Source organism: Macaca mulatta, chromosome 3, assembly GCF_049350105.2.
Source record: "Macaca mulatta isolate MMU2019108-1 chromosome 3, T2T-MMU8v2.0, whole genome shotgun sequence".
Taxonomy (NCBI): domain Eukaryota; kingdom Metazoa; phylum Chordata; class Mammalia; order Primates; family Cercopithecidae; genus Macaca; species Macaca mulatta.
This window is the reverse complement of record NC_133408.1, coordinates 88,142,449-88,154,487: the sequence shown is the minus strand read 5'-3', so window position 1 is coordinate 88,154,487 and position 12,039 is coordinate 88,142,449. Positions and strand designations below refer to the sequence as shown.

The following is a 12,039-nucleotide window of genomic DNA, read 5'->3' as shown; positions in this document are numbered from 1 at the left end:
TCACAGGCATCTCAAATTCAACACATTCAGAGATGGGCTTTTATTTTCTTTCCCCTTCAATTACTTCTCTCTCTGATTTCCCTTTTTCTGTTAATGCTGTCATAGTTTACCCAGATATTCAGCAGGACTGTGGGAGTTAAGTTTGGTTTCTCCTCTCTGTCACCATTCTATCTGCATCCTCTGCCCATACAGTCTTTCACATGCTCTGCCTGTTCTGCTCTTAAAATGTATCTTAAACCCAGGATTTCCCATGTCCACTGCTACCAACCTTCTCTGAGCTATCTATCATCAAATTATGCCTGGACCTTTATAATATCCTTAACAATCCCCTTTCTGTCTTGCCTCTTTTTAGTTCACTCTTTGAATATAATTACAAATGTCGGGGGATCCCTATGGGTTTTAAATAGAAGAATGACGATACAATTTGTGATTGTTCTGAAATGATCATTCTGCAAGATGTGCAAAGAATGGTTCCTTGCCATTACTACAATGACTGACCTCTGTCTGCCTTTCTCTTTCATTTCATTTCAGTCTCTTTCTCACCATGGTTTAGTTATATTGGTCTTCTTTCAGTTTTGTTCTTTCAACCCGTTTCCTGCCTTTGAGCTTTCACACATGTTACTCTTTGTTTTCCAGTTTTGTCTTCCATCCTCTTTCCCCATGGCAGGTCCTATAATTCTTTGTTTAGTTATTTTCCCCACTATTTCAAAGAAGGCAAAACCATATCTTTTTCATTTCCTTATGTATACTCAGTACCTAGCATAAAGCCTTACACATAGCAACACTCAGGAGTTGCTGAATAATTAAACAAGTAGTAATTACCATTTTCATTCATTTGTTAAAAATAGTGTTCAGGATCTGTGTTAAGTGCTATGGAAACATACAAAGGGTTTAAAATAAATAAGTCTTACCTTGAAAGAGCTCCTAATTTAAAAGGAGGGATAGGAGAATATATAAATAATATTGTAGCATGGAGGAAGGCAGTGTTGTTGGAGTAAAGTTCTGTTACTAACCAGCTGTATGTCCTCACATAAGTTTGTTTTTTTTTTTTTTTTTTTTGAGACAGAGTTTTGGTCTTGTTGCCCAGGCTGGAGTGCAATAGCATGATCCATCTCGGCTCACTGCAACCTCCGCCTCCTGGGTTCAAGTGATTCTCCTGCCTCAGCCTCCCGAGTAGCTGGGATTACAGGCATGCCCCACCACGCCCGGCTAATTTTTTATATTTTTAGTAGAGACGGAGTTTCTCCATGTTGGGTAGGTTGGTCTCAAACTCCCGACCTCAGGTGATCCACCTGCCTCGGCCTCCCAAAGTGTTGGGATTACAGGCATGAGCCACTGTACCTGACCAAGTTATTTTTCTTCTATGTTCCTTTATGTGTCCGTTTGGATATTAAGGAGTTTGACTAGACTCTTGTAAGGCTTTGCTTCTCAACTCTGGTGTGCCATTAATACTACACTGGTGAAATTATTTTTTTTCAGGTTTCCATCCCTGAAAAACCTGATTCATTTGTTATGGGGTGGGTTCTAGGAATCCCATAGGTGATTGGGATGCGTGGGTAGGTTAAGGAAGTAGTGACCTAACTCCTTCCAGTTTTGACATCTTATATTCTAGTTGTAGTACAAGGAAGACTGTGAAAGTGCAGCAGAAATCAGATAAATTAAGTGTTGTATTCATTCAGGGACAGGGAATATAATCTCTTGCTTGCTGGCTGGGATTGGGGCTTAATGGAAAAGATGATGTTGAAATGGACTTTGAGGAATAGGTGGAAATGTGGGCAGGTGGATGATTGCATGGTTGGTGTTGAGTTCAACTTAGCTGTAGGCCAGAAGACACACAAGGGAAGCGGGGGGAAATGACCTGTTTTGATGCAATGGACCATGGTTCTAGTCTTGTTTTTCTCATTTTACCTGTCACACTTGGTTGTCCTTTTGAATTTGAAAGATTGTATTATTGCAGCTTGATCCTCATTCGGTGGAAGTGGAGCATGTGGTGACAGACAGCATGGGACTGCTTTGGGAAATATTTGGGCATATTCTTCCTCAAGCCTTTTGGGGCTGTGCTCTTTGAGATCCATTTTGACCCCCCGATTGGTTTTCTGGTTAGAAACAAAGAATATCAGGACCCACTCTGTTATCTAAAATAATAGTTTGCTGTCAGAATGATTATTATTAAACCAAAGTTGGCTTTTTTGTTTAGATGAAACCATAAAAAGGCAACATTCTGAGTAAATTACATAGCGTCCACTTGATGAAATAATAAGCCTAAGTTTAGGGAATGAAAGTAATGATCTAATGCAGTATTTAGAATGGGCATACAGTATATAGTTATTAACCAAAAAGTCACATCCTGCATTCTTTTAATTTGTGCAAAATTTGTCATTAATTGCCCAGGAAACCTCTGATTTTTTTCATACATAATCACATCATAGCTATTGACTTTCTCTCCCTTCTCCTGCCTTAAAATACATCCCTGTAAATAGTAGATTACTTTCAGATTGGTAATACCGCCTTTAAACATTGAGTTGCTAAGTTTAGCCATGTTGCTCTCTTTCTTAAAATATAGAATTCTTTTTTCCCCAACTTTGCCTTTGAGTTGTTGCTGACAAATCACATTTTGTTTTTTTTTGTTTGTTTTTTGGTTTTGTTTTTTTTTTGAGACTCTGTTGCTGAGGCTGGAGTGCAGTGGTGTGATCACCGCTTACTGCAGCCTTGACCTCCCCAGGCTCAGGTGATCCTCCCACCTTTTTTTTGTTTGTTTGTTTTGTATTTTTAGTAGAGACAGGATTTTGCTATGTTGCCCAGGCAGGTCTCAAACTCCTGGGCTCAAGTGATCCACCTGCCTCAGCCTCCCAAAGTGCTAGGATTACAGGCATGAGCCACCACGCCTGGCCCACAGTTTGTTTTTTCATGGCAATTGGCTTAAAATTTTATTTAATCCTTCTGCCCAACGTGAGCTGCTAATTCTGAAATGCTTTTTGTTTTCATTAACTACCACTGTATGGAGGAGGCAATGTATATAGTATTCTACTTGCAAACAGTTTGAGAGATGGGTTTTGATTCTTCATTCAAACTCATTCTAAATGGGGCAGGGTCAGAAACACAGAAGTCAAAAATTGAAAAGAAAGAATAAGATAGTGGGTAAGGAATGGGGCAGCCAAGCTGATATCCAGCTAGGAATCCGGTCCTTCCCTATCCCTGGCAACTATCTTAGATCAATTTAGGATTTATAAGTTGGCCTGTGATCATCCAGCCACCTCACCACCTCGTGCAGCCCTTGATGATGTTGATCTATTGACTTTGAAATTAGAGAAGTAGAAATAACAAGCCTTTTGTGATTGACTACTTGCACAGAATAACCTTTACTAATTTAAATTCTTGGCCTTTGGTAGCAACAGAGCCCCTTAGAGAGTGACATTCACCATGATTTATTTGAATGAAAAAATAAATAAAAAGAATAATAACATAGCTAGATCTGAAAAGAGACCTCAAAATTCAGAAAATGTCTCCAATTTCAGGAAGGGGTGTCATGGGAAAATAACTGCTATTGCATCCCTTGTGTCTTTTTTTTTTTTAAGACAGAGTTTTGCTCTTGTTGCCCAGGCTGGAGTGCAATGGTGTGATCTCAGCTCACTGCAACCTCTGCCTCCTGGGTTCAAGCAATTCTCCTGTCTCAGCCTCCTAAGTAGCTGGGATTACAGACATGTGCCACCATGCCTGGCTAATTTTGTATTTTTAGTAGAGATGGAGTTTCTCCATGTTGGTCAGGCTGGTCTCGAACTCCCAATCTCAGGTGATCCACCTGCCTCGGCCTCCCAAAGTGCTGGGATTACAGGTGTGAGCCACTGCTCCCGGCCCCTCGTGTCTTTTTATCTGCCAGATTGTTAAGAGGAATAATAGAGCCCGAAGTGTACACCAAATTTGCCTTGTAAGCACATTGAAGATTACTTACTATTTTGCAAATTGTGTTTTGTGTTCATGCTGCTTGGGTGGTGGTGCAGGACTGCTTCTGCTTCATCCAGAGCACTTGAAATATTATCTGCTTACATATTTATATATTAGGATTTCATGTATTATTTAGTTGAATACAAGAGTTCTGCTTTTAAAAAAAATTTGAAAACCTTTGGTTTAGCTGAAATGCCCAAGACTTTATAGAGAATGTATCAGAAGATCAAAGAAGTAAATTATATACCCACAGTCATGGAACTATTTAGAGGTCGACAGAGAGAAACCATCCAGGTTTCAACTGTCCATGTCTGGACTTCCTATCCAGGGCATTTTTGCTACAAAATGTTGATTTGATTTTCCATTTTGAAAGACACAGAAGTGATCTGTGAAATGGTGATTAGCACTAGGCGGCCCCAGGCAGCCCTGGAATGCTCCATGGTTCAAATGCCCAAGACCAGATGGAAGTCCAGAAGTGGATGACTCAAAGTTTATTAGTTTTGCCACCTGGGCTGTACAGCCAAACCAGCTGCCACAAGGCAGTTCTAATTTTGACAGAGCAGTAAATGAACATAAAAGTGAGTTTAAGTCCCAAGAATAAAGTAAAGGAGAATGGCTGCAGCAGTAAGGAGATTCATCCAGGCTGAGTCGTATTGATATTTCTTGTAGGAAGCACAGCTGCTGTGCTAGGTAGGGGGCAAGAAAAGGCCTGAAAAATCATGCCTTGAGTTGTTCCAGGAGCCAATCTCATTTTGGGGTATGTTTTAATGACTGGCTTGCTAGGTTTTCCAGTTGCATCTGACGATCTAGAAAGGGAAAAGCAAGCTGATGCATCATGATGATGTTGTGTGGCCAGAACCACTTTTTATTCTTTTCTGGAATCCATGGAAAATCGTTTGATCGCCTCCTTTCCATAGTTCTGTGGTGGTGGAGCCATACGTATTCATTGGAACATAAGATCCTTGTGGCAGATCACCAGGAATCAATTCATTATCCTCATATTATCGTCATATTGAGTTGAGCTATTGTAGATTTGTCAAGATCTGTCCATGAAATACCACAGTAGTCAGAAATTGACTGTAAGATTTTTGATGACCCCTTTAATCTGCAGTTCTCAAAAACTGAATTGAGTATGACAATGAGCACGCGGGACTAGGAACAGATTGGGAGAGGTATAGTCATGTTTCTTTAAATGAGGATGATCCACTAATTAATTTTTAAAAGTCAAATAATCTTGATCTTTTGTGTCAGAATGCTTTGGGCAGAAAGTAACAGAAAACCTGGCTAAACTGACTTAAATATAATGGAGGTTTATTATTACTGCTTTTTTAGATCATCAGAAATGTAGAGAATGTGGCTCCTGGCTTTGGTTCATCTACTCAGTGATGACACAGGTTCTTTTTGTGTTATCTTGGTGCAAAATAAAAGGAGACACATGCAGAGGGGAAAAAAAATGTACGAGTTGCTGATGTATATTGCTGTGGGTTTGGTGATAAAGGCTGGACCACAGTTTCATCTGCTTGGTCAACCTCTGCTTTTAGATAATCTTTTTAGGGGTTGAACGTTTATGTATTTGTATTTCTCAGTTGACTGTTATTTAGTCTCACGCAATAATGTAATACCGTTCTTCATTTGTGGGATAAAAGTACAAATGCCTGTATATTTTCTAACTTGATGGACAGTTTTTTTTTTCTTCTACAATGAGATGAAGTGAAATTACTTTCATAATACAACATTCTCTTTATGAGTATAGATAAACTAGCTGTTCTATTTTATTTATTTACTTTTTTTCCTGGTAGGTGGCGTGTTTGTCCCACATAGCTGCAAATTATCTTATTGTTCGAAAGGAAGCAAAACGTTGGGGTACAGCTCATGGCAGTATTGTTCCTTACCAGGTAAGACTACAGCAGTCTAGGGTTGGGCTATTGCAATTTGCAGTTTCATATGATGTGTTTTTGGAAAATGATTTCTTTCTATACACAAATCCTTAAGGTTTTTTTTTTTTTTTTTTTTTTTTTTTTTTTTTTTTTTGTAATGTATCTGTGTCTGGCTATAACAAGGTTCTGTCGTTCACATTAAGTTCTGTTGTGCATATTTCTTCATCAAAAAGAGATTAGTAACAGGACCCCTAAACAGATCAAAGGAACTCATTGAAAATAAGTGACTTTTGGGCTCAGATGATGGTTTTCTTTTTTTTTTTTCCCCACCTAAAAGAGGCACTGACTATAGCCATTTTATAAAGCATGATTTGTTAACCATGTCAGTTATAAAACAAATGTTACCTACCCCATCTGACAATAATATTCTCTCAGGATTGAAGTAAAATGAAAATTTGCGTGTGATGGTTCTTCATTTTTGGAACAAAGCAGATGGCTCAGGAGCTGCTGTTCTTTATTAAGTGTCTAAACTTGTCCTTAGGAATTCTTGACTTTGGCTAGTGTAAATGAATATGTGAAGTAACTGTGGTCTTTCAAAAATAAAATTTAAAACAAAACCTAGCTCTTCTTCCAATCCCTAACCTTTGCTTGGTCCAGTTGCACCGTATGTTGTTCTATTTATTAATGTATCTGCATATCTTCTGTACTCTATTGCAAGCTCTTAAGAGTAGAGGTGACTTTTTCTTCATTGTATGTCTTCTCACAATCAATGGAAGCACATGTTAGGTACTGTATACATATCTGTGGAGTGAATGAGTGAATTTTACTGGAGTCATTTCAATGCTAGTGCTCTTGGGAGAAAACAAAAACGTCAGCATTTTTCATTTGCCAGGAAATTAATCAACCCTGCTAATCATCCTTTTAGCTTTAAGACATTATTTCCTTAGGCAAAACTAGTTTCCTTTCAATTTTTTAAAATCAGAATTTGAGGAAAGCAGTGACCCAATATGAACCTAGGATTATTTCCTCTCTGTTTATATTCATGGCCCCTTACTTGAGGCGTTACTATGATTTCACTGTAGAATTGCTTTTCAACACATTGAGTTGATGTTTAGGTGTAATTACAATTGTGGAGGTGTTTTCTCCACTTCTTCCCCTTTGTCTCCACCATTGGTTTTATGACCACCATTAATGACATTTTGCTTCCCCACTTCCTAGCCCTTTGTGACTGACCCTATACTTCTAACCAGACTTGCTTCATTTCACAGAAGTTATTACATTTTTGAATTGGTTAGAGATCACCAGATTTAGTCTTCGTGTTTTTCAGATAAGAAATATGATACCTAGATTGGGCAGATGGACTCCAACTGTGGTCCCCTGCCTCCTTGTTGAATATTCTTTCAGATACTGCTACCTTTGACAAGAAAAGGTGATTTCAATTTCCTTCATCAACTCTACCCCTATCAAGGGTCTCCATCAAACTTGCTTCTAGGTCAAGGGTCTGATCAGCTAAATTTATACTCATCATTGATAATGGAGGTCTTTCTCAAGGGTATTTTAACAGAGAACAATGTTGGAATCTATGTGAAATCATCTCAAATAATGGAAATCTGGCCTTCAGTCATTTATTTATTTAGAGATGGAATCTTTCTCTGTTGCCTAGGTGGGAGTGCAGTGGCACGATCTCAGCTCACTGCAACCTCCACCTCCCAGGTTCAAGTGATTCTTCTCTCTCAGCCTCCTGAGTAACTGAGACTACCAGCGTGTGCCACCACGCCTGGCTAATTTTTGTATTTTTAGTAGAGACAGGATTTCACCATGTTGGCTAGGCTGGCCTCGAACTCCTGACCTCAAGTGATCCACCTGCCTTGTCCTCCCAAAGTTCTGGGATTACAGGCATGAGCCACCATGCCTGGCCTGGCCTTCAGCCTGTGATGTATGTGAAGAAAGCATTCCTGAGTTGAAAGGTTCTCTAGTGTAATTCCAAATCCTATCACATAGGTAGGTGTTCACTACATTCAAGCATAAAGTTTATAGTTTATTTTTTGCTCATTTAAAAGATGGAGTGTCATTTTAAAAAGCTTTATATAGACCTCAGCTGTCCCTTCTGGGCATGTGCACCTAGAGTTCTGGCACCCTGGGTATGCCCTCAATTATTTCACTATGTGGTGAAAAGAAATTCAGAATCTTGGCTTTTATTTTGGAAAGTAAAAGACACAGGATTTTTTTTTTCTCTCTCTCTCTGTGTGTCTGTGTCTGTGTTTGTCTGTTCTTCAATGATAGAAATGTACTTTTCCTGTTGAATTGTGCCATTCACATAAAATGGATAGTATGCTTATTTGATTTTAGTTGATTGCAGCTTTATTATCTGTAAGAAATAAGAAATCTACCAAGGTATTTCCTCAAGAGCCCAGAATTAATTTGTTTCCTCTTCCCAAAAACTAGTTCAGCACTGTGATTAAGGAATAAATGCAAATTTAGCTGAAATGAAACTAGCATACCAAGATGGGTCCTAGATATGCTTAGAGACTCCGGTCTGTTTTCAATTTTAAAAATAGATTGGGGGAATATTTTTGTGGGTGAATGCCAGGATAATTATAATTCAGTTTTCTGTAATAATTACAGCTTTGCATCTAAGTTGAGTTGTCTGACTTTTGGGTTGCCTCTCTATAATGGAAAACTCTGATGGTCACAGGAGTTACTTAAAGTGCCTAGCTCACTCTCTTCCATTCTTATTGAACCCTATCTGAAAGATTATATACCTCCAATGCATGGAATGTAAATTTCAGAAAAGTAGTGATCCTTGTTTGTGTGTTATTTTATAAGCATGCAGTTCTTAACTTCTCAGATTGATTATCCACTCACGCCCTTTTCTTCCCTATTCTTTGGCTGCCAGCTTTTTTAAGATTAAGTAAGTTATACAAACATAGACAGAGCTGAGATAATCATTTTGCTACTTGTTGAACATATTGGTGGATGCTTTTCTGATAATTCAGTTATTTGTTTATTTAAGAAACTGATTCTCACTTTGTCGTCCAGGCTGGAGTGCAGTGGTGTGATCATAGCTTACTGCAGCTTTAACCCGCTGGGCTCAGGTGTTCCTAGTAGCTGGGATCCTGAGTAGCGGAGACTACAGACACGAACCTCAGTGTCTGGCAGGTTTCAGATTTTTAAAAAGAAGTTTTAGATTTCACTGCTTCTTTTGTTCCCATTTCTAGTGGACCCTGCCACAGAGAAGCACTTAGCTTAAGGGATTAATAGTTACATAATGTTTGTTAATTATTTATTTATTTTTTTGAGGTAGAGTCTTGTTCTGTCACCCAGGCTGGAGTGCAGTGGCGCGATCTTGGCTTACTGCAACCTCCGCCTCCTAGGTTCAAGCCATTCTCCTGCCTCAGTCTCCTGAGTAGCTGGGATTATAGGCATAAGCCAACAGGCACGGCTAGTTTTTGTATTTTTAGTAGAGATGGGGTTTCTCCATGTTGGCCAGGATAGTCTCCAATGCCTGACCTCAAGTGATACGGCTGCCTCGGCCTCCCAAAGTGCTGGGATTACAGGTATGAACCTGTAATATTTTTAATGCATAGGTATGTTTCCCAGTCCTTAAACAATTATACTTAAAGACAGTAGGCTTCTAGAGATGGGAGAGGAGGGTGCAGAGAAAGCAGATAGCTGGTCTTCAAAAAGAATATATTTTATTATGTAACATAGTTGTCAGTTGGGCCACTGTCCTTTAGATACATGCCTAACACAGTAATTCTCTTAATTTCATCACCTGCATCTATCTAAAACTCTTGCCCAAATTTCTTCAACCTTCTAGGAAACTTCATTTGCATGTCCTCCTTTGCTTGTGACCCACACTGACCTCTACCTGTCTCCAATGTCATAGAAGATCCATTCATGAATACACTCACAAGGACGGGCAATACTGAATATAGTGGAAAAAAAAATGGAGTTTTTATTTACTTCTTTTAAAATTAGATTTTAGAGCATACAAGTGCAAGTTTGTTACATGGAAATATTATGTAGTGGTGAAGCCTGGGCTTTTAGTGCAGTCATCACCTAAATAGTGTATGTCATATCTAATAAGTACTTTCTCCTCTCTTACTCCCCTCCCACCTCCCACGTTTTCGAGTCTCCAGTGTCTATTATTCCACTCTCTATGTCCATGGGTACATGTTATTTAGCTGCCACTTATAAGTGAGAACATGTGATATTTCACTTGCTGTTTCTTTTTTCTTTCTTTTTTTTTTTTTTTGAGGTGGAGTCTCACTCTGTCGCCCAGGCTGGAGTGCAGTGGTGCGATCTCGGCTCACTGCAACCTCTGCCTCCCTGGTTCAAGTGATTCCACACCTCGGCCTCCTGAGTAGCTGGAATTACAGGCAAACACCACCATGCCTGGCTAATTTTTTTGTATTTTTAGTAGAGACAGGGTTTCGCCATGTTGACCAGGCTGGTCTCGGACTCCTAACCTCAAGTGATCCACCCACTTTGGCCTCCCAAAGTGCTGGGATTATGGGCATGAGCCATCGTGCCCAGCCATTTTTTTTTTGACAGAGTCTTGCTCTATTGCCCAGGCTGGAGTGCAGTGGTGCTATCTCAGCTCACTGCAACCTCTGCCTACTGAGTTCAAGTGATTGTCCTGCCTCAGCCTCCTGAGTAGCTGGGACTATAGACCTGTGCCACCATGCCTGGATAATTTTTGTATTTTTAGTAGAGATGGGGTTTTGCCATGTTAGCCAGGCTGGTGTCGAACGCCTGACCTCAGGTGATCCATCCACCTCAGCCTCCCAAAGTGCTGGGATTCCAGGTGAGAGCCACCACGCCCAGCCTGACTTGTTGTTTCTGAGTTATTTCACGTAAGATCGTGGCCTCCAATTCCATCCATGTTGCTGCAGACAATATGATTTTACTCTTGTTTTATGTCTGAGTAGTATTCCATGGTATAGATATACCACATTTTCTTTATCCAGTCCATTGTTGACAGGCACTTAGGTTTATTCCATCATTTTGTTATTGTGAGTAGTGCTGTGGTAAACATATGAATGCAAGTATCTTTTTGATATCATAATTTTTTTTCCCTTTGGGCAGGTATCCAGTAGTGGGATTGCTGGATTGAATGGTTGTTCTATTTTTTAGTTCTTTGAGAAATCTCTATACTGTTTTCCATAGAAGTCGTACTAATTTACATTCACACCAGCAGGGTATAAGCACTCTCTTTTCTCCATGTCCTCACCATCTGTTCTTATATTTTAAGAGCAGTATTTTTTTATAGATGAAATGTACCCAGTCTTACAACAGGAGACCTCACCTTTCTAACCACATCCTTTGATTGTTACCAGGGAGTTTCACTGTCCTGAATAGCATAAGAATCTCCCCATCTTCTCTCTCTCTCTCTCTCTCTCTCTCTCTCTCTCTCCCTTCTCCTTTCTGCCTTCAGAGGTCCCTTGTCTCTCTCTTCTTCTTTTCAAGAGCAATGAATTTCTCTAGTCTTCTATGAGTTTTTGTGCTCTCTAGTGCAGGCACAGTCTTTGTGCCCACAGAGCTTTGGGTAGCTACCACTATACTAAGTGCTTAATTATTTAGTTTTGATATACAGTGAATCCCTTCCCAAGGGGCAAGCTGATGTGAAGATCTAATAGAAGCCCACCAGACTGTGTTTCTGACGAGAAACACAGTCCGCCAGCTCATTCCTTCTGCAGCAGGAATTGAAGGAGCTCACAGTTTATTCTGCTCCTGGTAAAACCACAGCTCCTTCAGCTATAGTGTTGCCCTCATGACAGGGTGAATTGCCTGAGAGGCCAGTCTTGAGAATAAGACTATAACCTTTCCTTAAAAAGACTACCAGAGCCATTCGTGGTGGCTCACACCTGTAATCCCAGCACTACTTATGCATGAGGATTGTTTGAACTCAGGAGTTTGAGACCAGTCTGGGCAACATAGTGAGACCCTGTCTTTCAAATTAAAAAGAAGAAGAAACCAGGTGTGATGGCACAAGTCTGTGGTTCCAGCTACTCTGGAGGCTGAGGTGGGAGGATTGCTTGAGCCTCCCACCTGACTTGGGAGGTTGAGGCTACAGTGAGCTGTGATGGCACCACTGTACTCTAGTCTGAATGACAGAGTGAGACCCTGTCTCAAATAAAATAAAATAAAATAAAATAAAATAAAATAAATAAAATAGAGTACTACCAGAATGAGTCCCATCACTCCTTATACCCAT

The 12,039-nt window shown here is 39.8% G+C and overlaps 1 protein-coding gene across 10 annotated transcripts in view; it reads left to right on the top strand.

Moving 5' to 3' along the window:
* Positions 1 to 12,039, top strand: part of SUGCT (succinyl-CoA:glutarate-CoA transferase) — a 748,045-nt gene that overhangs the window by 186,628 nt on the left and 549,378 nt on the right. For all 10 annotated transcript variants that reach the window (XR_013415382.1, XR_013415381.1, XM_002803307.4 and 7 more), the window contains one exon: positions 5,742 to 5,837. Coding sequence is in view for 8 of the 10 variants with exons in the window: in XM_002803307.4 (XP_002803353.2) it covers positions 5,742 to 5,837 (96 nt within the window). In the remaining 2 variants the exon portion in view is untranslated. The remainder of the gene's footprint in view (positions 1 to 5,741; positions 5,838 to 12,039) is intronic.